General features: G+C 35.5%; 1 protein-coding gene and 1 long non-coding RNA gene across 3 annotated transcripts in view; both read left to right on the top strand.

The window, feature by feature from the left end:
* uex (metal transporter uex) overlaps positions 1-24,997 on the top strand; it is a 57,271-nt gene extending 32,274 nt beyond the window's left edge. For both annotated transcript variants that reach the window (XM_043213924.2, XM_070276671.1), the window contains 3 exons: positions 58-703; positions 763-1,029; positions 23,776-24,997. In XM_043213924.2, the coding sequence (XP_043069859.1) occupies positions 58-703; positions 763-1,029; positions 23,776-24,290 (1,428 nt within the window). In that variant the 3' untranslated portion in view covers positions 24,291-24,997. The remainder of the gene's footprint in view (positions 1-57; positions 704-762; positions 1,030-23,775) is intronic.
* Positions 17,761-18,738, top strand: LOC138925832 (uncharacterized). The gene is made up of 2 exons (XR_011442066.1): positions 17,761-18,326; positions 18,427-18,738. It is a non-coding gene; the product is annotated as an uncharacterized lncRNA (long non-coding RNA).
* Positions 24,998-26,107: the final 1,110 nt, after the last annotated feature.

Raw genomic sequence — 26,107 nt, 5'->3', positions numbered from 1 at the left:
TATTAAAAATGCATGAATTATAACCGTTTATTTTTATTTTTATTTTATTTTATGTAGGTTACCAACGATGTAAATGATCTTGATAAAAATGAGGTCAACATCATATCTGGAGCTTTAGAGTTACGAAAAAAAACCGTTGCAGACGTAATGACACATATAAATGATGCTTTTATGCTTTCGTTAGATGCAATTCTAGATTTTGAAACTGTATCTGATATTATGAATTCTGGGTATTCCCGTATTCCCGTATTTGATGGCGACCGAAAAAACATTGTAACGTTACTTTACATTAAAGATTTGGCTTTTGTTGATACAGATGATAACACACCACTAAAAACTCTTTGTGAATTTTATCAAAATCCAGTGCACTTTGTGTTTGAAGACTACACTTTAGATATTATGTTTAACCAATTCAAAGAAGGAACTATAGGTCACATAGCTTTTGTGCATCGCGTTAATAATGAAGGAGATGGCGATCCGTTTTATGAAACTGTCGGTTTGGTAACTTTAGAAGATGTAATTGAAGAATTAATTCAAGCAGAAATTGTTGATGAAACCGACGTTTTTGTTGATAATCGTACAAAAACCAGACGCAATCGTTACAAAAAGGCAGATTTTTCGGCGTTCGCTGAACGTCGTGAAGTCCAAGCAGTACGAATATCACCTCAATTGACATTGGCTACATTTCAATACTTAAGCACTGGTAAAGCGAAATAAATATTATAAATTTTAATTTGTATTAACCTTAATAATTAAACTTAGCTGTGGACGCGTTTAAAAAGGATGTAATTTCGGAGCCTATCTTACGAAGACTTCTCAATCAAGACGTTTTTCACAATATTAAAACAAAGGGAAAATGTAAAGAAGACCCAAGTCTTTATATATTCACGCAGGGAAAAGCCGTCGATTTCTTTGTACTTATTTTGGAAGGTCGAGTGGAGGTCACAATTGGAAAGGAAGCGTTAATGTTTGAAAGTGGCCCTTTTACTTATTTTGGAACACAAGCTTTGGTTCCAAATGTAGTCATTGGTAAGTATGAGAAAGAAAATTATATTAAACGTTTTTACTGGATCATAAAAGTTTACCTTACAAATTTATATACTTGGCTATCTCAGTCTCTCTTGGCTCGCAGAACTCCCAAAAGTTTTTTTAAACAAAAGGTTCTTGTTTTCAAAAACTTTCAAGACTTTTTTCTTTTATCGGCTCCCACATTGTGATCCCCCTGCTATAAGGTATACATATATATTCTTAATTAGGATCAACACCTGCGTTTATATAAATAGTATATATGTTTTAGAGCCTAACAATCTTTTTGTACATTGTTCTTTCCTTTGCAAGCAGTTTATAGGTTGGAAAGGCCGGGATAGGACGACTGTATGCTATAGCTTAAATATGAGTAATTAATCAGAAATAATAGAACTTTTGTATTTTTTTTGTTTGGTAATGTGATTCCATTAAAAAAATTTCATAAGAATAAGCCGACAATATCCTATATGTTTGTTCTTCCTTTTGTTCTCTGCAGCTTCTTTTGTTCTCGTTGTAGGGTGAATTTCTTGTTTTGCATGCGGTTTCAGTGCCGCGTAGTGTCTCTCAGTTAAGTTCAGCCGAAGTATTGGCTATGTTGACTTGCTTATAGAAGTCTCTCTTGTGCTCCTTTACGGTGACCTTCCATCCCAAAGAGATTGCCATCCTCAAGAGTCACCTCGGCTCGGCTTTGACGGAGGTGGAAATCCAGATCCCGGAACTATATATTTAGAAAGAATTGGGCTGTGCTTTTTTGTTAAGATTTCTATATGTCACTATCTATTCGCTAAGTCACTATGTTTCCGCTTTCAATCACTGGGCTCGAGTACCACCTTCGTCAGGCACCATGTGAGATGGTGTTTTGGCGCGTGATATGAGTAAATTGTGTTGTGCGGGAGTAGGAAATGTGTGAGGCTACCGTTCCTACATGCTATTGACAAAAAACGTATTGAAAAATCCGTATTGACAAAACGTTCTTTGATATATATATATTACCTAACCATTCTTACAACAAAGTTCATAGATTATTATGGCACAGCCACAGTAGTGAAAGGAAAAAAGATCGAGGAAATAGACAGTAAAAAAACAAACCACATACTAGAAAACACAGTAGGTAAAATAACTTCAATTGTACCAAAAAAATTATCTCTACTGTCTATTGCCGTCCGTCCCCACCCCCAACAACACAAAAGACCAAGACTAAACATAAGATGCGGTTCTAGGATAAGTATTGTAAGTAAAACAAGAAAGGGAAGCTAGCTTCGGCCGGAGCCGAAGTTGATATACCCTTGCAGTTAAAACCGGATATATATCGCAAACATCGGATAAAATTGTCCGATCCTTATGAAAATATCATAATATAACCAATTTATAAAAAATAAAGCTAAAACAAAGTAACAAGCTTCTATCTTCAAAAATACAAAAGTTGGTATTTTGACCAAAAACCATTTCCGATCGTTCAGTTATATAGCAGCTATAAGATATTGTAAAGGGTCGCCAGATAATCAACCAGATCGCCCAGAAATGAGTCAATTATATTCGCACGTCTGTGCTCTTTGATTACTGTTTTATTTCTGACTTTAATTCGAAAGATAAAGAATTCTCTAAGTCTAAATACATAAGTTTGGCGAGCGCTGCGCTGCCAGTGTGCCCAACGAAGTACAGTGTTACCTCGCTACATGTTTCTACATATGTGCATATTACAATATAGTCGGCCGATCCTTATGAAATTCGGCATGTTGTATTATTTTGCCAAACATAGCTCTCTTGTAAAATTTGAACTCTAACTTTAAAAACACAAAAGTTATACCATTTCCGATCAATCAGTTATATGGCAGCTATAGGATATAGTCGGGCGATCTCGGACGTTCCGACTTATATACTGCGTGCAAAAGAAAGAAGGGTGTGTGCAAAGTTTCAAGTAGATAGCTTTAAAACTGAGAGACTAGTTTGCGTAGAAACAGACAGACGGACGGACATGCTCAAATCAATTCAGGAGGTAATCCTGATCAAGAAAATATACTTTATATGGTCGGAGATACTTTATATGGTTCACTGCGTTGCACACTTTTGACCAAAATTATAATATCTTCTGCAAGGGTATAAAAATACATCTTTTATATACTTTATGGGAACGAAGATGATTCGTTTTCTATGTTACATACAGTCCCGCACTAAAGTGATGGCACACTTGCAGTTTTTTAATTTAATTGATGTTCATAGGCTTGTTCTGCATTTTAACAATTTTTTTTTTATATTTGGATAAATAAACGATTTTTTATAGGCACTTTTAATTTTTTCTTTTTTCTATCGCTATTCAATTTAATTTTAATTTTAAATGAAATGGTACTTTTGTCGTGACACAAAAGTCTTGGCTAATTTGTATATAACTTGTAACTTAGTATTTGGTTGGTAGTGTTTTTGGTTAAAAGTATGCAACTCAGTGAAGGAGACTTCTCCCACCCTATAAAGTATATATAATTAAATATCTTCTTAAAAATAGTTTGAAAAAATTTATTTTTGTATGAGTTCCGGTTTTGATACAGTGTGATTCTTTAAAACTGCTTAGAATTTCAGAACAACTGCTTAGAATGTTAGAATTTCAAAACTAACTTATCTTTGGTGCTCTAAGTCCTTTTTATAGCTACCCTTGCTGAAGCTTTTTGCAGATCAGAAGCTTTTCTCTCTGAGAGCCTTTGTTTTCTGAAGAGAATAGATTGAGTCGGAACCTTTTACTTTTACTTGTCAGATGACATGGAAGGCTTTGGGTCTCAATTAATCGAGGTGACAAGAAAATGTGAAATTTCCTGTGAAGTGGGTTCCCATTTAAGAATGGTTTGAGCTGTTTAGTTTTAATTCACTTAAAAGGAGTGAGATAGATTTGAGTCGGGATTTCTGTTTACCCAAATAATGTTTTGGTTTTCAATCTGAAGTGACTGTTAGAAATTGGAAATCTGAAATGAGGCTGTTTTCAGCCGAATTGGAATAATTAAATGTTTATGTTTTTACAAAAATTGGAATGGGGCTATTTGCAGCTGGGTTACGAATTTCAATACAAAAGCCTTCTGCTTTGGTTTACAAAATTATCTGATATACACTTAAAGAAATTTTGTTGATATGTTACTATATATTCTTGATCATTTTTAATTTTTACAATAAAAACTAAAAATAAAAATTATGATTCAATTTTTATTATACAAATTGAAAATAAAACTTATAAAAATTAAAAAAAAAAAAAAATTGAATGCGAATAACTTCTAAACCTGGTGGGCTATTAAAAAACGGTTAACATATTTATGTGCTGTGGCGCAGTACATTTCAAATGATGTATCGAATATCCTTAAAGGACATATTACAGGATTCCACTTGGTTGGTACTTCTTTTTTTTAGATATTTTATTGTAATTACTTGGCGTTATTATGATATTCTCATAAGGACCGGCAAACTATATACGATATCCGGGTTTAACTGCAAGGGTATATCAACTTTGGCTCCGCCCGAAGTTAACTTTCCTTTCTTGTTAGTAGTAATTTCATGTTTTCTAATGTTTCTATACTCGATATACATATGCAAATCCGTGGCGGAATGCTTTCGGTCGTTGCCGTGCATAACTGAAAACGGATCTGGAATTTGAAGGTTTGAGGCACTTTTTGTAAGGTTTTCCTTCAATATATTAGGGTAATAAACCTTATCCATTATGCCTTCAACAAATACCAACTCCCCAACACCCGCAGATGACATGCATCCCCACACCATGACTTCTCCGCCGCCGTGTTTTAAAGTTGGTGCCAAATTATTTTTTTCCATTCCTTGTTTGGCTTTCTCCACAAATGTTCACGGCCATCGTATCGGAAAATGTTGAACTTGCTTTCGTCTGAAAACAAAACTTGGTCCCAGAATTAGCTTTTTTTGCCCAAAAAGTTCTTAGCATAGGTTAAGCGTTTTTTTTTAATCACCTCAGAGATGAAGTGCTTCCTCCTAGCTGCACGACTGTAGTAATTGGCTTCGTGCAGGGTCCTTCGCACAGTCATGGCAATCTGCGAAGAGGTGTTTTTCGGATCCACCTTCACTTTACGGATCACTTGGCTTCGTTCGCGCTCTGTCAAAGCTCTCGGCCGTCCTGATCTAGGTGCATTTGTCAAACTTATTGTATAAACTTAAATATTGTTGAATATCGGCTTAGTTCCATTATTTTGGCTATTTCGCCATAGGATTTTCCTTCATTGTGTTTCCTTCGTTAGTTTCCTTCGAAAGTTTGATCACATCTTTAACAGGAGTCCCATTATAAATTTCATAAAAAAGTATGACCAGATACGGCTTAATACTAAAATAATTGAATGAAATATATTTTTAGTGTCACGGAATACGCTCTTTTTTATTTAAAATTAAGATAGCTTAAATAATATCACAGAAAATAAAAAAACTTTTAGTGCCTTTCATATAAAAAATCCTTTATTTAACTAAACCAAAAAAAATAAAATCCTTAAATTTTTTTTTTTTTTTTTTTGTAATAGCAGGGTAATGTTTATTTAAAACTGTCCATTAGGGACAACCATTAAATTTTATCACGTAAACTTCACGTATAGATATTTTTAAATATTAATATGGTAGAAAAAAAAATTAGAGTAGTAAGGGGAGGTCCAGCGGGTGTGTCCTTTTAAGTCTTCTGGGTTGCTCGCTGCTGTCCAGCAGGGAGCTGGCCAACCGGTTCGGGTGATTATGAAGCCTCTGCATGTAACGTGCGCTGCTTCTTTGTATCTCGTCCTTGACCCAAGGGAAATTGAGAACCTCGTGGATGGTGCGATTGTCATGATAGACGTGGGCCCCAGTGGCGATTCGAAGGACTCTATTTTCGAAAGCTTGCATAGTTCGGACATTCGTCTTGCTCGCAGTTCCCCAGATCTGTATGCCGTACGTCCAGATAGGGCGTATTATTGCCTTGTAAATGAGGAGTTTAGTGGAAGTTCTCAGCTTCGATCTCCTACCCATAAGCCAGTTGAAGGATCGAAGTCTTTGAATAGCCTGTTTCCTCTTCTTAATCAGATGGGGCTTCCAGGTGAGCCTTCTGTCTAGGGTGAATCCCAGGTACCTGGGATTGTCTACCTGTGGGATTGGAGAGCCGTTAAGGTTAACTGGAGGGCAGTTGCCTTTGCAGAGAGAAAATGTGGAGGCAGTGGACTTCTCATTATTGACGGCAATGTTCCATCGCTTTTGCCAGTCGCTGAGCAAGTCAAGCTGCAATTGCATCGTATCGGCTGCCCCCAATGCGCTATCGGCGGTGGTAAGGAAGGCGGTGTCGTCTGCATAGGTTGCTGCGAGCAGGTCAGGCCTCTGAAGAACAGGGAGGTCGGCCGTGTAAGCATTGTACATCAACGGGCCAAGAACGCTGCCTTGGGGTACACCAGCGTGAGCTTCTCTAATACCGGAGATGGCCTCGCCACATCTAACAGCAAATTTACGGTCTTCCAAGAACGACTTTAGGAACTGGAAGTATGGTCGGGGTAGGCCAGTCTTTAATTTATATAGAAGACCGGGATGCCAGACTCGGTCAAACGCCTGCTTCACGTCCAGCATGACGGCCATGCAGTACTTCTTGGTTTCAAACGCGTCCAGGATGCACTGCACTACCCGATGGCACTGCTCTGGCGTACCGTGTCGCCGCCTGAAGCCAAACTGGTGGTCAGGGATCAGTCCAGCCTCGTCAAATACTGGCAGTGCTCTGCTTAAAAACACTCGTTCAAGTATTTTGGAGAGCGTTGGTAACAAACTTATTGGTCGGTAGGACGAAAGGTTTGCTTCGGGTTTCCCGATCCTTAAATTGATAGACAATCCTGAAAATGCCATTTAAAGTTTAAAGTTCTAAGTGTGCAATCACTTTAGTGCGGGACGACTACAACATACTCTTGTACTCTACGAGTACCGGGTATAAAAATGTACCCAAGATAATTATAGAACTAAAATCCTGTCTCGATCTATCTTTAAGCCACTTTCCAATTATAATTACACTGCGTGAACAATCTACGATTAAAAATACTACAACACAATCTCAATACAATGTGACAAACTCATATACATACATAAACTGAAGTAGAACTGGAAGAGTCCCTCTTAAGTTCACTCCACAATCGTTAACCTTTATAATAATATAATTAAATCAAATACCTAGTCAACATCAACAAAATACAACTCAACAAAATAAATAAAACCTATGTAATAAACTAGCCAATCCGGCGAACTCCGTTTCGCGACCATATGGCTTCGTTTTATCTAACATTTCGTTTTGTTATTAAAAGATCGAAACATTTTTTTTTTGTTTGATCGTTATGACCGTTATGAACTGACCAAAAATATCCTTTTAAAAAATTCGATGGGTCGTATTATTTTGCCAAAAATTTTTTTTATTTAAAATCTTCACTCTCTAACTCTAAAGCAATGGTCGGAACGGCCGTTTCCCGCGGTCATAGGAAACTTCTCTGCCCGAGCTCTGCCACACACACACAGTATAACGTGTGAAACGTCATGTTCACAGCCTACTTTCTGCTTTTCGTTACTAATATATGTACATATGCGTTTGAATATTAAATAAAAACACAAAAGTTATACCATTTCCGATCAATCAGTTATAGGCCAGCAATAGGATATAGTCGGCCGATCCCGGCCAGACAATCGGACATGCTCATATCAACTCTGGAGGTGATCCTGATCAAGAATATATATACATTATAGGGTTGAATATATCTCCTTCACTGCGTTGCACACTTGACCAAAATTATAATACCCTCTGCAAGGTTACAAAAATTGTATCCTTTTGTTTAAAAAAATTGAAGATGTAATTTTTTTTTCAAAAGTTACAACAATAAACTATTGAAAATATTTGGAAATACTACTTTAATTTTGAATTAAAATTTCGAACTGGAGAACGAATATGAAGAGGTTTGACAACTGTTAGGTCTATTAATAACCCAAATTTATGGGGTGGGTCACGAAAGATTTGCGTTTTAAGATCGATGGTAAGGCTCTGATGGCGACTTTAATTTCATACCTTAGGTCGTAAATCGTCTCTGGGTGGTTGGCGTAACACTTCACGGCAAGCTACAAAAAATAGTCCAAAGGGGTCCAAAACGCAGCTGCGAGGCGGTCAGTTGACATCGCCGTTTCGGTTGATCATGCGATTTTCGAACGTACCACGCAAAAAATCGATTGTGACGTCGGCACTGTGTGGCACCGTCCCGTTGAAACCATATGTCGTCTATGTCTTCCTCTTCCATTCGAGAAAAGAAAAAGTCTTCCAACATGCCGCGAGAGCGCACACCATTATACCAGCGGATACCATTTAAAATGTGTTTTAAAAATTGGGTAGATCGAATGTGCTACTGTAAAGCCAGCCGAGGCAGCCGCCATATAAACGAAGTGGTGTTTCATACATAAACCGCAATGTCTAGGCTATACAATACAAATATTTAATTTTTGAAAAATATATACTCGTCGTTTTTTATAGCGATTTTAAAACGAATTTTCCGTGGGACGTCCTGTTATAAGAACTTAAACATAATCTATTTGAGATCTATCCATTAAAGCAGTTTTCTTTTTTCGGAACCCTTTATTTATTTATTTTTTTTTTTTATAAAATTTTTATTTTATAGTTACAATTTACAACATTGGGCCTATTATTTTGGAACTTTCACTACAAATAAAAAAAGATCGGTGCCACAGCCATAGTTTTTTTTTTTTATTTTAAATTTCTACTCCTGTTTATATTAGTCCAAAAAAAATTCGTGAGGTATTAATTTATGCAACAAAAGTGGTCGGCTGGACCACAGTGCGCTCTATCACTAACCATACAGCATATAGACAACCCATTTCATACAACGAAAATGGACGCGAAAATTTCTTGCGACAGGCCCCAGCAGGCCCCAGAGCGGATTTCTTACGCTCTCTTACGCTCATCGTTCGTTCATCTTACGCTCATTCTCGCATTAAATGTTTTCTGTTTCTCAGTCTCTAAACCAGTGGTGGGCAAACTCTCATTTTACATAGCACGCGAGTATAGGGTAGGAAATTCTGCCGCAGCGCTGCCGGCACACTGACAGTGTGAGCACTCTCAAATTTTTTTTAGAAGCTCTCTCATTTGCTCTCATTTTGATTCTTTTGACAGCCCAAACTAAAAATCAAAATTTTTCCACTTAGAAAAAAAAAAAAACATCAAAAACTTAAAAGCAATCGGCGTTTTAAGTGACTCCGACTGAAATATACTCTGACACTTTCTCAGTATATTGATTTTTAATGATTCGTAAAAATATATATACAGAAAACATTTTACTACTAACACTTAATCTTAATCTTAAATAAATTAAAAGCGTATGCTGAAATAATAAAAAAAATAATATAATTTCTTTTGTCATTTCATCAAATACGAATACCCGAATTTTGTTAGGGTAGCAAGCCTGAAAAGTAAGAAAAATCCAAATTTTGTGCGCTGGCTTCGAAACGAAATCGCACGCACACGCTTCAGGTTGGCATGTTGACATGCCCCAGGCATGATGCATCTGCTCGATATACTGCTTATGGCCGATGGCTATGCTGCCAGTTTCGTCATCGCGCTCAACTTAGATGCCCAAAAAGTGATTGAGCTGGCCGCCAGAAACAACATCAAACTTATTAGCAATTGATGCTTTGATGCTCAAAAGTTCATCATTATTTGAGCGGGCAAGTAAAAGATCATCAGCTGGCAAGTAAAAGATCATAAACTGCTATTATATTTATACTACCTTGTCCATTGCGTATACGCACGGCTCGCTAACACACGGTGCAAAACCAAATTTTTTCAATACTGCGTCCAGCTTAAAATTCCATTCTCTGCCGCTTTGCTTAAGCACTTACGGAGACTTCTTTAGCTTTAGGACCTTCTCGGGAAACTCTTCGCTTACGAACCCATCTGGTTGCCACATGTAAACGTCCTCCGATAGCTCGCTGTTCAAGTAATCAGTAGATACGTCCATCTGATGCAAATACAGCTTCATCTCAACCGCCAATGCCATGATCATTCTAACGGACGAGTATCTTTCTGACCACAGGTGAAAAAGTTTACCAGAAGTCAACACCATAGCGTTGAGCACATCCTTTGGCAACTAGTCTTGACTTAATGCGCTGTACATAGCCTTCCTTGTCAATCCTGTACATAGCCTTCCTTCCTTCCGTGTTATTGGCCTCTAGCGCTTCCATTTCCTTCTGAATCGATGCTGAGCATTCCTGCTTTATTTCTGACTGATTGGCCTTAAAAACCTTAAGGTGCGACACATACGGTTTCTTGCCAACCCACGCCTCATATGGCGTCTTGTCGCACAACGCCTTTGTTTCTGACCCATTGCGCAGATATGCTGCAGATTGTACTGCCTCAGCCCACAGGCTCTAATCTGCGTTTGAATGAACCAACATACTCCTGGCCATTTCCACCAGAGTGCGATTTGCTCGTTCAGCAACTCCATTTTTCTGTGGAATATAAGGTACTGTCAGCTGTCTTACTATACCGTTTTCAGTAAGAAATTGCCCCAATGCGTGGCTCACGTACTCTCGCCCGTTGTCGCTACGAATTGATTCTACTTTCTTTCCGCGTTTTTTTTCTGTAAACACAACATAGTCTTTGAATTCGCTTAGTATTTTGTCACGGGATTTAAAAAAAAAAACAACTGTATAGCGCGAGTGTCAATGAACGTTGCAAGGTAACGCTCGCCCCCGACAGATAGTTTGTTCATTGGTCCACAAATGTCCGAATGAATCAAATTCAACACTTCTTCTGAACGACTTTCAGATGTCCTTAGGAATGATTTCACACTAGTTTTACTTTTGGCGCAAGTCTCACACGCATCGCTGTTTAAGTCAATTTTTGTATTAACTATTTTTGACCATACACCAATCCACCACTCGCCATTTTACTTAAGTTTGGGAAATATATATGGCCGAAACGATAATGCCATTTCCACATTACACTGCTGCTTGTATTAGAGTACATACACTGCTTCATTTTTATGTCAAGTCGCTTTCAATATGTCCGCTTGCACGCTTTCAATATGTCCACATTTTTTTTTTATCTCTAATCACTGCTTTGTGATTATAAAAAATAACTTTGTATCCATTTTCAACAGTTTTTTTCAACCGATATAAAGTTTGTCTGTAACTCTTTTGCGTACAACACATTTTTCAGTTCTATTGTGCCACACAGTGCCAATGCCATCGGCCAACACAAAATTGGTGCCAGCAAGAAATATTTTTTCTTTGTGCTCTCTCATTTGTACGAACCACGACTTATAACGACACATGTGTACAGTCGCGACACTGTCCAGATCCACATTGATTTGCTCAAATTGTCACTTTTCTTCACATTTGCAAGAATAGCAAGGGCTCTCTTTTTCTCAGTGGTTGTGTCTATGTCATTTTTTACTTCTTCATTGCACTGAGCAATAAAATTGACATGATTGACAAATGATTTGCCTGAGCCGGTTAGCAACAAAATTGTAAGCATGTCTTCACTTATGTTCATTTCTATTTCGTTCAGCTTTTCCACTATGTCCGGGAAATCACTTATATAGCTTTGCGCACTTGCACTTTCTAGCAAGCTTATTCGCAACAATCTTTTAAACCAGTGGTGCTCATCCCATTGCTCTCGCTGCTCATTTGTTTTTGCAAATGCTCATGCCTAGTAGGCATTGCCTACCGAGTTGTGTGAGTCTGCTCACGCCATAAGATTCGTTGCTCACGCCATAAGCATCGTTGGTCCCATTATAAGCAAAGGGCAATTACAATAACAATTTTTCGGGTTTTCCCTATTCTCCTCAATCGTACTAATCCGAATGAATTTTGTTGTTGGAGTGCCGAAAACTTTTCACTGCAAGAAATTCATTCTTGTTTTTGTTTCTGCCAAAATGGTCGATCTGTAGCGATGAATTGGTTCTTCGCAGAACATTTTTTTTTAATTAAGAAGCTCTGCATATTTGTCGTAGTATAATAATAAGCTGTTTTAAAATATGTAGGGCCTTTTTTTAATTGCTGTAATAAAATGTATTTTTTATTATATTGATATTTTTAAACCCCTTGTGAATGTTACTATAATTTATTTTTCAGTGCAGCCACATGGATGGGAAAAAAATTCTGGCACCAATGTATTGGTGATTTTTTGCATTAGTATGGGAGTTTGCTCTTCCGTATGCAGAGCTTGGGCACCACTGTTTTAAACAATGCTATTTTTCTAGCTGGTCCGCGCGGCTGATACACACTTATTAATTTCTCCCATGCCTCTTTTGACGACATGCAATTTTTTATGAAATTAATTTGCGACGACTTTACACCCAGCAATATGCTTGCTAATGCCTTTTCGTCCCGTGTATTGAACAATATTTTTGTTCTTGGCTGTCCTCTTCATTTTTGACAGCTCTCCCGCACACAGTTGGCCACAGATTAGATTTGGGTTGTTCCTGAACGAACGAACAAAAAAGACCCGGTCACTCAAAAGAGCGATCTGAACTAGTTCACATCGTTCATCGGTCATTGTTCCTTGTTCCTTGGTCTTTGTTCCTTGTACTTTGGTTTTTGTTCCAATTTCATTCCCTGGTATTTTTTCTCAATCCCTGGTCATATTTCCTACACTCTTATTATGCATCCCTGTAACTGAAAATTTTGTGTAAACAAACTTTTGAGTGGACAACAGCGAAATATATCTAAATCATAGTACTGAGTTGACGAAAATCCGCTGTCCAACGAGTGACAGCTGTCAAACTCCATATAAAAAAAAAACGGTGTAAAAAAGGAAAGAAGAAGAAATTTTTGCCTTCTAGATTTTGCGGGTACTGAGTTGACGAAAATTTTTGTTATCGATTTTAATCGTGTTGCCGGATCAAAAAAAAATAAACTGCTGCTCTCGGGGTGTTAAAAAAAATATTTGAATTTATTTTTATAGGTGTGACATGGAGGGTCAATTGACCAAACAAAAAAATAGTCGGCCCGAAAAATTTTCGACGCGCCAGGACAAATTAAAATTAATTTCTGCGGTCAAGACGAAGCCCATAATATGGGATTTGACCCACAAGGGGCATTTTAATTCCATAAAATGGCATTGAAATGATTTGTGATTGGTTTTGATTTTGATTTTGACCCAGTTTTCTATTTCTTAATCAGCTCCTTAGCGGCGAAATACATAAACAAAACACCAACATCCAATCGTTTTGAATTCATTTTTGCTTATTTGTTTTTTGTTTACAAACAACAGCTGTTCAGTATAACCTTATTTCTTCATTTTTTTGGTCACACTAGCTCGGTAGTTGAATAAAGTGCAAAATCGCTATCAGAATTTCAACAGCGGATTTTCGTCAACTCAATACGATGCTTAAAAAGAAAACACAGTAAAATGGAAACACTCCAAAAGTGTCAAAAATTTAACACTTTAATTAAAAAAATTTTTTTTTTTATATTTTTAAAATTTTTAATTTTAAGTTTTTTAAATATTAATTTTTAATATTGTTTGAATTTACGAAAATAACAAAAAGAACGACCTAGTTCAGTCCTAAAAAAAAGAACGAACGAACTTATTCCCTAAAAGGAACGATGATTACCCATGTCTAACACAGATCACTTTGCACCAGAATGCTTTTCATCTGTACCGACCATACCTCACAATTTTCTGCATCCAACTTATCGATGAAACATAACCCATGTCCACTTATGTTCATTAATTTTTTCCGCAATCATACACAGGCCCATAACCTATTGGTTATAATATATAATTTTTATTGTGGAACTCGAATAAGCTGTATATTTTAACAAGAGTGGCTCAAAGGTGACCAACGTTTTTATATTGATTGTTGCCATATTTCAACAATTTTATTGTTAATTCATTGATACATATTTATTGATACATGAAAATTTTGTGAAACTTTAAATAGGAAAATCCTCCTTAGTTGCCAAGGGTCCTCAACTACTCGCGGAAAAACCACTAAGTAAAACCATTCTGAAAGTCAGTAGGGAAGCAGAATAAACAGTCTATACTCCTGGGATTAACCATTGGAATAGTTTGAAATCAAAAACTTGTATGAACTGCCGCTTCAACAATATTTCAGTTTTGGGAACGGGAATGGGCGTGTCAAAATTTGGACAAAAACTTGATCTGCGTGCTTACCATAGGAGTCCAAGTTCCAAATCGGATAGTTCTATCTTTTATAGTCGCTGAGATCCAGGCGCTAATACAAACAGACAGACAGACACACGGACATTGCTATATCGACTTGGCTGTTAATGCGGATCAAGAATATACATAGTCGAAGTTGAGTATTTTTCTATGTTAAATACGTTAACACAAATACAATATACGCTCTACGCGCACCGTGTATATTAAAGGTGACGGAGTAGGATCCTAGGCGGAGGATCTACCGGGCGCTAGTTCAATGCGCTTTCACTTCTTCTATTATTTCTTCTAATCGAAAACAGCCTGTACTTATACTCAAATTTCTCTTTAGATATAAATTTGAAAACAATTTGGTTTATACCCGTTAAACCGACGAAAAAAAGAATAGTAACACTTCTACTTTTCTTGTCAAATAAATTTTATAGATTTAGGTTTAATTTATATATTTTGTAAAAAAAATAAAAGTGAGAAAGAAAACTAAGAGGAATTACTCGGAAAATTTGGAATACATGTTTTTAAATTTGAAGAACAGGAAAGTACGATGATAGGGAAAGAGGGTCGTGTTGTGAATATGTCCCGCTTAATGTCTTAACAAAAGAGGACTAAAGTTTCTAGTCCATCTATTAGGAATGTTGAAATGTAAGCGTGTTAGAAAATGCTTAACTAATACGATTAGTAAAGATTGGTAAGTTTATTAGTAAGAGCCTGCTAGAAGCAAGATGAAGATTTGTACGGATTGTATGTGGTCTTGATTTACTGCATATTGGGGACTCCAGAAACATAAAGCGTACTCCAGTATGGGAAGCACCAAAAAAATTAATAACTTTTAGTAATATAAGGGTCGTTTATTTTTTTTGATCATCTTTTAATAAGACCAAGGACATCTTTAGCCTTTCTAACCATTGCGAAAATATGGTCGGAAAATTTGAATTTTAAGTCTAAAAGAACACCAAGACCATTAACCTGAGTGTTTCTAAGGCAATCCCATAGAGAAAATACGTAGCCTGGAGATAAGAAAAACGATAAAAAGAAATCGTTTGCATTTTGCTCCATTAAGTATTAAATCAATCGCTAGACTCCCTTTTTGAAAATTTTTTACTGAAGTTTTCATTGGGCAAGAGCGAGTTTGTATTGAAGACAACGCTTCACATCGTCTGCATACATAAGTACTAGCGAGTTCATTAAATCAGGGGGCAAGTCATTAATCATAAAAAAGGAAAGCTAACTTCGGGTGGAGCCGACGTTGATATACCCTTGAAGTTAAAACCGGATATATATCGCAAAAATCGGATATAGTTGGCCGGATCATTATCATCATTAATATTTATAACCAATTTGTTACAATACAAAATCTAAAAACCGTCCCAAACTTTTATGTTCAAAAAAACCAAAGTTGGTATTTTTCAAAATACCATTTCCGATCGTTCAGTTATATGACAGTTATAAGATAAAGTGTACGAAATAAGTAAGTAGGACACTTAGAACTGTTTTCATATCTGATTTGTGAGACATGAGAAGAGATAACTTTAAAAAGTACCGTACGATTTTCCTGCTAGGTTCATATTGACCAGGCGAGCTTTGATTTTGCGAACGAAATAAGTAAGTGGGACAGATTAGTTGTTCGTTTCAGTAAAAGCTGAAATTATTCAATTATTATTCAATTATTCAATTAAACGTCAGTGCATCCAAATACGATCTAATTTGTCACTGCCAATATACACTCGACGAATCCAATAAATTTTGAATGAATCGGACAATGTTTCATACGAAGAAAAACTGCTTAAACCTGAACTACTCAGGCACAACGTAGCCCGATTGCAGTTTGCCAATAAATACACATTTTGGGATATAGAGTGGAAAAATGTAATATTTAGCGATGAGAAGAAGTTTAATTTAGATGGCCCAAAAAAGTCCACGTCTCCAGGAACTTTCACGGGGGGTCGCTCATGGGGGTCGTATGGGCTGCCTTTGGCTATAATGGAAAGTCTCCTATTTGCTTTATGTCGCATAAAATGAATGCAAAAACATATGTAGAGCTCTTAGACGAACTTCTAGTCCAATTTGGAGAGAACTATTTCGGTGAAGAATGGACTTTTCATCAGAATAATGCACCTATCCACTGTGGAAAGCTTACAAAGAGATTCCTTTCGTCATCGCAAATCCCAATTTTGGAACGCCCAGTTCGCAGCCCAGATTTAAATCCAATGGAAAACAATTTACTAGTTTAAAATTAAAAGAAGGAATTAAACGAGAATGGGAAAAAATTGACATTGAAATCCTGAAAAACTTAATTAATTCAATGCCAAGACGAGTTCTCAAAGTATTAGACAACAAAGGATGCCCTATTTAAAATAATTATATACTTTTTCATACTAATGTTTTCCTAAAATTACCGTTAAACTTAATTTATTGACTTTGTCCTATTTACTTATTTCGTTTGAAAGATTTTTGTTTTATTTTCTATAATGTGTTGTGAAGTTTAATTTTATTTCTGTAATTTGACAAGTGTTACAAATTTAATAAAGAATAGTTACAATTTTTTTTTTTTTTTTTTTTAATATTCAAGTTTTTTTTTTGTAAAAAAAAAAAAATTGGGTGTTCTACTTACTACTTATTTCCGGCACCTTATAGTTGGCTACTACACCTTCAGCGGTACATGATTATTGTCCTTACGAGCTCGTCTATGGCAAAACCACAAAACAATTCAATGAATTCAATAAATAAAAAATAATAGATTAAGTTTTCAATTTAGACGATTAAGCAAACGAATTTAAATTCATAATGCAGATCGCACATAAAATAGCAAAATTCATGATACAAGAAACAAGAAAGGAAAGCTAACTTCGGGCGGCCGAAGTTTATATCCTTGCATTTTTGAGAATATCATAATATAACCAATTTATTGTAATAAATCTAAAACAAAGTATCAAGCTTCTACTTAAAAAATACCAAAGTTAGTGTTTTTACCAAATACCATTTCCGATCGTTCGGCCGTTCGTTATCGAATCAAAAATATAATCTGTACAAAGTTCCAACTTTCCATCTTCAAAACACGAAAGTTGGCTAATTTCCGATCGTTCAGTTATATGGCAGCTATAGGATATAGTCGACCGCTTCTTATGAAATTTGGTATGTGCCAAAAAGGTGTTATTTTGCCAAAAATTGTGTTATTGCCAGCATTTCCGATCAATGAGTTATATGGCAGCTATAGGATATAGTCCGTTGATCTCGGCCGTTCCGACTTATATACTGCGTGCAAAGGAAAGAGAGGTGTGAAAGAGAGTAATCAGTAACGGTTAAGATGACGGGTTGGAGGACTCCAGATGTAGCTCAGACCAATCATTTATTTGCATTAAATAAGACCTTTTTGTGTTCTTCCTTCCTCCATCTTACATGGAGGTCTGTAGGAAATCCCAAAAAATTCAGTTTACCCCAGAAGAGTCCGTAAAAACCTGAATCAAATGCTTTACTGAAGTATGTGTAAATAATAAATTAGTGGTAGTGGAGCGACGCCTAATGAAGCAAAGATGTTGGAAACAATAATGAGAGAGTAATAAATTTTTCAAATGGAAAAAATTGCCGACATTGCTGAATTGCCGATAATTTAGAGCTGCTCTGTAGTTAGCAGCATCGGAATTTTTCTTTGATGATGAAGGTTTGCATCCCAGTTAAGACCTCTAAGCACAAATGTTAAGAAGTTATTTTTTACGGATTCTATGCAATCTTGATGTACTCTATATTGGGGAGTCCAGACACATGAACCGTAATCAGAGCGTATAGTTTTCCAAAAAATCTGTACAATTGCGTGGGCTTTCTAATACAATTGTCTAATACTTTTTGTATTAGAAAGTAGTTTCTAGTAGTAGAAAGTAGTAACAAATATGAATATCTTGAAAACTTCTACGTTAAAGCACTAACCATACAGCATATAGACAACCCATTTCATACAACGAAAATGGACGCGAAAATTTCTTCCGACAGGCCCCAGCAGGCCCCAGAGCGGATTTCTTACGCTCTCTTACGCTCATCGTTCGTTCATCTTACGCTCATTCTCTCATTAAATTTTTTCTGTTTCTCAGTCTCTAAACGGAGCGCGATGAAGAAGGTTGGCCTGCGCTTCGATCAACCGAATGTATGTATGCGTGTCACACATTCACTTACATGGGTGTATGTGTGCGTGCGATTTCGTTTCGAAGCCAGCGCACAAAATTTTGATTTTTCTTACTTTTCAGGCTTGCTACCCTAACCAAATTCGGGTATTCGTTATTTGATGAAATGACGAAAGAAATTATATTATTTTTTATATTATATTTTTTATTATTTCAGCATACATTTTTAATTTATTTAGGAATAAGATTAAGTGTTAGTAGTAAAATGTTTTCTGTATATATATTTTTACGAATCATTAAAAATCAATATACTGAGAAAGTGTCAGAGTATATTTCAGTCGGAGTCACTTAAAACGCCGATTGCTTTTAAGTTTTTGTTGTTCTGCAAGAGGCTTGTGCATGCCTACTCTAACGATGGAATGATTTTTAGGGGAGGGTGAAGACACGAAAACAGCTGATGGACTTGTTTACCTTTTTTGTTTACAATTTTTCAGGCACTTGTTATTATTTTGGGTTATTGTGAGATTTTATTAAATTATTGTCGTTAATTTAATAATTTCCCTATATATTTTGGAACTTTAAAAAGTCGCCGCTCGAATTTGTTACAGATATATATACATATATATATATATACGTACTTATATATGTATATATATATATATATGTATTTATGTCGGTATCCAGGGAACACCACGAGGAGGCCATTGCGATTGCGATGGAGTCTTCAATGAAGACTTTCGAGTCGACTTTAGATACCAAAACTAATTGGCTATCTCCTTGTTCCCCACCTAACATAACCTACTCCTAAACTAATAATAAAATGAGACATATACAAAACCAAAAATTATTCTTTGAGTATTTTTAGTTTCTTTGAACCTGCTGCTGATGCAGCTTTTCCTTTGAAATACATTTTTTCTGTTAGCCATTTGCTGTTTTTCCTCAATAATATTAAAACAAATCCGTCCAGCATTTTCATCCTGTGTTCATAACAGGGATGGCTAACCGAAAACCAATTAGAATATATGCTGGATTTTTCAGTGGAGGATATGCAAGATTGAATAATTGTTTTCTTTATTCTGTTCATCTGTGGCTTTTTTTCAAATATTTTCTTAAAAACAGAATAATGTATTTCAATCAAAGAAAAATAGTAGTCAGAAGGAGCTTTAAGTTTTAAAGTTTTATCAGCGCAGTCATAATTTTTATTCAGTATAAAATTTTCCGTACAGGTTTGTGCTTCTATTTTTTTCTTTAATAGATCAGCACACACTCCGCAATCTTTTTTTTCCAGAATTTTAAACAATATATAGCCTGCAAAATATCGCAAGGCATTGCTATCAAACTCGTCACCAGTTGCAATATCCAAAACTTGCTCAATTTCCGTCTCGTCATCTGAGAACATCTCGAAATCGGTATTGTCTTCGCCGGTTTTTAACTCTTTGCAAGTTTTATTCAAGCTGCAGTCCTGGATAACGTTAATTAACATTGTATCTTCATCTGGGCCGCAATTACCAGATAATGATTTCGAAGTTAATATTTTCATTGATAGCATTTTTGACATTATTGTATTAAATTCTGACATCGATGGATTGTTATTTGTTACTCCGCGAGCCCTTATTAAATAAAACAAGTTTTCTAAGGGGTCTTGATTCAATTTCGCGGTTGATAAATAAAAGATTTCGGAGCTCCACACACTTTCAGATAGTGCAAGTACTGATGAAATTGTTAACATCATGCCGTCAATGCAGTGTACTACTTGTGGATATTTAAATTCTGCAAAATAATTCCTCATTTCTAAGAGGTAATTGTGAACGTTATTATTATTTTGCAGTGCACACCTGTACGGATTTTTTTCATACAAAACATGGCTATTGAGGCAATCAAAGAGCTTATTAACCTTTTCAATAAAATTTGCCGTAGCTTCTGCGCTATTTCGGCATTCCACAAATCCGCCAGAATCAATCACTGTTCGGATTGCGGCCGAAACAGTGTGGCTAAATATTTGTGTTGCATATTTAACTTTCATTTTTTCAAATGAGTTTGGATTTATATGCTTCGCCGTTACTTTGGGACAAAGCCTCGTTGAGTTTCTAGACTCAATTTGGTATAACTTCCTTATTATATCCCAAGATACATCTCCATCCGGCGTGTTTAAATTATTTTTTATTAAAAGGTTTCTCAATGATTTTATAAGATGTGGGGCATCGAATATTGTAAATATTTCTTTACCGTTAACATTGAAACTCGGCTTGTTTATGCTAACGCCCCATTTCTTAAATGCAGCTCTATTATTTGAGCCTTGATCGCATATTATGGCACGTATGTACGTTTAACCCCAACGTTTGCGAAACTTCTATGTTCGCTTCAACTTTTTTCATGAGGCAATCATGCTTAATACCGTTAGCCGAAACAGTATAGCTTAAAACGTACTTCCAATTTTCAAATAAGCCTCTAGCCATGAAGACGCATACTTGCTGCCCTAAAAATCGAGTTCTTTTTTCACCATCATTTTCAAATCCCTGAATTTCATCGAGAGCGGTATTATATTGCAGTCCTTTTTTGATTTTTATTTCATCACAAAGGATCACTGCTTCTTTACCTTTCTCGCTCATTTCACCAACAATTTTCTGGAGGTTTTCTAGAAAATCAGGTTGAAATCCTGGCGTCATATTTTTAAAAAGAGCCCATCGACACAACGTACTTTTGGCAGGAAGTTTTAACTTTAAAACATCCCTCATGTACTCATACGTTCGCGAAGAATAAAAATTTATATTCTGGGCTATCACTTTTTCTGCGCTGTTATATGAGTTCGATTTTTTTAGCAGCATTTTGCATAATGTTTTGGCCTCATCAGAAACATGAGGTAATTTATTTATAATATTAAATAAATTTAGGGTGCTTTTTCTACTATTTCTCATACCCTTGCGTCTACTAGAATTTTTCTCATTTTTTGCATTTTTTCTTTGTATTTTTTTAGTTCAAGAGACATCTCATAATTCTTTTTTCTGTAAAATCTCTCATTTTCTTCCCTCTTCTGGCAATTTGAACAAAAATCTTCTAACTGAGGTGAACTTTCTAAATTGGGAGTTTCTAAATTGGAAGGGCTACCTACCCTATTCAAAAACTCTTTTCTTCCTATTGGGTTAATATAAGTGCCAATTGGTTCTTCCGCCCCATCATCACAAAATTCAAATTGTTCACATGGAACAGTACTGTTCGGACGCAATAGTGAATTGTCACATAAATTTAAAGTGGGTACGGCATTGCTTCTAAGCCTACTTTTCCCAATATATTTACTTTCAAAATGTCTGTTACAAATTCGCGCAGTTCGTCTGTTAAAAGTGTCATCCAATTGGCACAATTCAACCCATTTCTTAAGATTCCTATCATCCGATGGAAAAGAAAACAATCTAATTGGAATGGAGTGTGATGAATCCCTGTAACTCCCCTGGCAGGATGCAATAATGCACTTGCGTCCATTTTTCCTAACATTAGGCCGATTCATTTCAAAAATATTTAAACCGAATATTTAAATAAATTATTTAAGGTTTAAATAACTAGATTTATACTTGCAATTGATGATGATGTAGCCACGGACGCTCGGAAAGTTTACGTTTAGTAAAAATATTTCCGAAAAATACGTTAACACACCGATACTAATCACTTTGTTCACAAAAATCAGCACTTAATTTGGTCCTCACGAAAAACGCTCCTCACAGAACAAAAATAGAATGCCGATTAAACCATTTTCCTCTTTTTCATCAAATGGCAATATTTTAGGCGGGTAAATTAGGTTGGTGGGTAAGCCAAGTGGCAACCAAAAATTACAAGAATCAAAACAAACCAGAAAAAAAATAGTTTTGGCGCGCAAGTTAACACTTTCATTGCCAAGAACTCCAAAGGCATGCCACAGGGAAATGACGGTGTGTAAATACGGTAGTGACATTTTTATATTCATGTATATATTTTAAATTACACAGCAGATCATACAATAAGATATGCACTATAGATCATAAAACCATATAAGAATCCATAAGCATAAAACCAATGTAAATATATATATATATTTATAATATTTATAAATTCGAGCGGCGACTTTTTAAAGTTCCAAAATATATAGGGAAATTATTAAATTAACGACAATAATTTAATAAAATCTCACAATAACCCAAAATAATAACAAGTGCCTGAAAAATTGTAAACAAAAAAGGTAAACAAGTCCATCAGCTGTTTTCGTGTCTTCACCCTCCCCTAAAAATCATTCCATCGTTAGAGTAGGCATGCACAAGCCTCTTGCAAAACAACAAAAACTTAAAAGCAATCGGCGTTTTAAGTGACTCCGACTGAAATATACTCTGACACTTTCTCAGTATATTGATTTTTAATGATTCGTAAAAATATATATACAGAAAACATTTTACTACTAACACTTAATCTTATTCCTAAATAAATTAAAAATGTATGCTGAAATAATAAAAAATATAATATAAAAAATAATATAATTTCTTTCGTCATTTCATCAAATAACGAATACCCGAATTTGGTTAGGGTAGCAAGCCTGAAAAGTAAGAAAAATCAAAATTTTGTGCGCTGGCTTCGAAACGAAATCGCACGCACACATACACCCATGTAAGTGAATGTGTGACACGCATACATACATTCGGTTGATCGAAGCGCAGGCCAACCTTCTTCATCGCGCTCCGTTTAGAGACTGAGAAACAGAAAAAATTTAATGAGAGAATGAGCGTAAGATGAACGAACGATGAGCGTAAGAGAGCGTAAGAAATCCGCTCTGGGGCCTGCTGGGGCCTGTCGCAAGAAATTTTCGCGTCCATTTTCGTTGTATGAAATGGGTTGTCTATATGCTGTATGGTTAGTGGTTAAAGGCAACGTGCAAAAGGTTGCAGAGTGTAAAATGTCACTAATACAGGTGCTTAAGCAGAACAATTATACGAAAGATGCCAAAGGAATAGTTAAGAGGAAACGTCTATGAACTTGTTGAACTCTGGGTCAAAATGAAATCATTTTGACAACATACTTCAAAGTTTCAAAATCTAAATATTCATAGATCATTGCCATTGCCTTGCTGCGTAGGTGTTTTTGAGACCTTTTCAGTACACTTTTGGAAAAACTTTTAAAAGTTTGTAAAAACAAAAAAAATTAAAGAAAACAATAACAAGTTGTTTAATTTTTATTTTTTTATAAAGTTTTACAATTCTTAAAATTTATTCTGTGTATCTCTGATGCTAAAAATAGTAGTATGTTAACCATTTAACATTTCCCGTTCTTAATTCTCTTTGGTCGTTTTTAACGTTACAACGCTACAAACGCTACAAAGATGAACTGATCTAAAAATAGAATTGTTCCTTTTTATATTTAAATATCTTATTTAAAGTCGTATAAAGAATTTGCCTTTCTGTTCAACAAACATCACTGTATATAAATATATAATTAATATAATTAAACATTTTACAGACTCTCCAACTCAATTGGGATCTTTGCAGTCCCTAAACATGGATTCAAAAATTCGACAATCCTTTGTACCTGATTACTCTGTTCGAGCTATATCAGACGTTATATATATTGCTATTAAACGGGTGTTGTATCTTACGGCCAAAAAAGCAACTTTATTAGAAAAGAGTCGTAAGTCTGGAACATTTTCAAGTGAGACATTTGACGATGAAGTTGAACGACTATTGCATTCAATAACGGAAGATGAAAAGCCCCGATTTGTAACAGGGTCTCAAAGTATTACGCGACAATCAAAGGCAAACAGAAGCCTAACTTCGTCTCCGACAAATGTATCCCATGAAGATAAAAGTGTGCCCCATCGAAAAACGTCTGAGCAAACAGATAACGCTTCAATAAGTAGCTTAGTTATTTCTGAACTGGCCGCTGATCAAAATGGAGAACATGACGACAGAGATACCACGGCTGCCTCTACACCCTTATTGCCTAAATTAGAAGATTCCACGGAAAAAAAACTTTAAAAACATTTAGAGTATATTTAACGCTCATAAAAAATATATGAATTTCTTTTTTCTTTTTAGGTAGCTATAAGCTTCCTAACTATGGTGTTAAATTTCCACGAATGTAGTGTACCAAATTGAATTTTTGTAACTTGTTATTAATTATTTTCTTCAACGTTTATCCGTAAAAATAGGGCAACTTGCTATTGGATTACATACACCACTCAACAAAAATATATTGTAAATTTTGTAACAAAAAAATGTTTGACCTTTAGTTACACAAAGTGATTTTTCTGAAATGCGTACTTAATAAAATGTTTTTTGTTGCTATGGCTTGAAGTTCACATTTTCCAATCCCTTTTTAAAAATTATAATAACTTGGTCAAGCCGAAGCCTTCGTTTGTAAACGTGAACTTGTGGGTTCAAAGTCAACCAAAAACTTAATTATATACATAAGTAAAAACAATTATAAATCAGTTGGTATATTTAGCTTTGAATTAAAAATATTAATGTGAAAAAATTTGTTTCTGTAAGCTAACTGTGAATGTATACACGCCTCAGCGCAATTATATAATTAATTTTCTATTGTTATGTTTTGCTAGCAGCAAGCTTGAGTATAAAATTTAAAACTTATTTTTTAATGCACTTAAATAACAAATCAGGATTTCGCATTTGTTAAAACTGAAACCATTTATTATAAAATAAAAAAATGACTATGAGAATATGAAGTTTAATGAATTTATTTTATTTATTATTATTAATTTAATGGGTAAGTCCGGATTCAGATCGAATAATTGAGCCCGAACTTTTGTGATTTCTACCCTTGAGGTAGATATTAATTGATCAAAATTAAAAGGGGTTTATTATTACTTTGTAAAAATTGAAACAGATTTTTAGTGAAAATCGTTTAACTTATAATTCCAAATTGGGGATCTGATTTGGGGCGGCAAAAAGAACGCATTGTGTTGGAGTCTGTAGAGATATGGTCTAGATCCCTTTGAGAGAACAGAAACGAATATGATTATTAATAATATAATTACCCTAACGAAAAAGAAATTCAATAAAATAACTTCACTGGCTACAGCAATTCAATGGGATTCAAGTAGAACCCAATTTCAAAACAGTTAATCTGAGTTTGGTTGGTTTGGTTCGGATTTGATAAAAAAAAAGGTACAGTATAATTTACTGCTTTCATACAATCTTTTGGTTACAAGTATGCTACGATCCACGCAGATGATTTCAATAATTCCGGCATATTTGAGCAAAAATGTATGGTTGTAACCAGGGACCAGAGTTAAGAATTGTTTCAAAACACTCACTCACTGACCAGGCAGAGTTGACACATCATTTTTTGCCAATATATATATTTTTTTATATTTTTGACTCATCATAATGCTATCTTAAAAATTAGGACTTTATAATGTACTGGCTATTTATGTTGCAACAAAATACTGATGTACGTGTTAGAATAGCGCAATTGCAATAAGAAGAGCCAGAAGATACACGAGCTGAACGCAATAAAGTCAGAAGATTAGAACAACGACAATCCCGACAATCCCCGTTTCACAGTCAATAGACGCAGAACAAATGACCAACTAAGACAACAGGTACATCGAGCATTTATATCTGATTCATTCCTGCGTCTCGAATTCCAGTATGAGCCCGATATTGAGTATTGTGCTCAATCAAAACTGGTAATTGGTGCTATGGACAAGGAATGTCCGCATTGTAATGCTCTGAAATTCAAAAATGAGCCAGCTGGGATGTGTTGCGTGTCAGGCTTACTTATCAGCACGGATCCAGATTCTAACGTGTTCCTGGAGTCAATTCGAACATTC

This window comes from Drosophila bipectinata, chromosome 2L (assembly GCF_030179905.1).
Source record: "Drosophila bipectinata strain 14024-0381.07 chromosome 2L, DbipHiC1v2, whole genome shotgun sequence".
In the NCBI taxonomy this organism is placed as follows: Eukaryota; Metazoa; Arthropoda; class Insecta; order Diptera; family Drosophilidae; genus Drosophila; species Drosophila bipectinata.
Note: the sequence above shows the minus strand (reverse complement) of the source record. Positions and strands in the feature narration are given on the sequence as shown.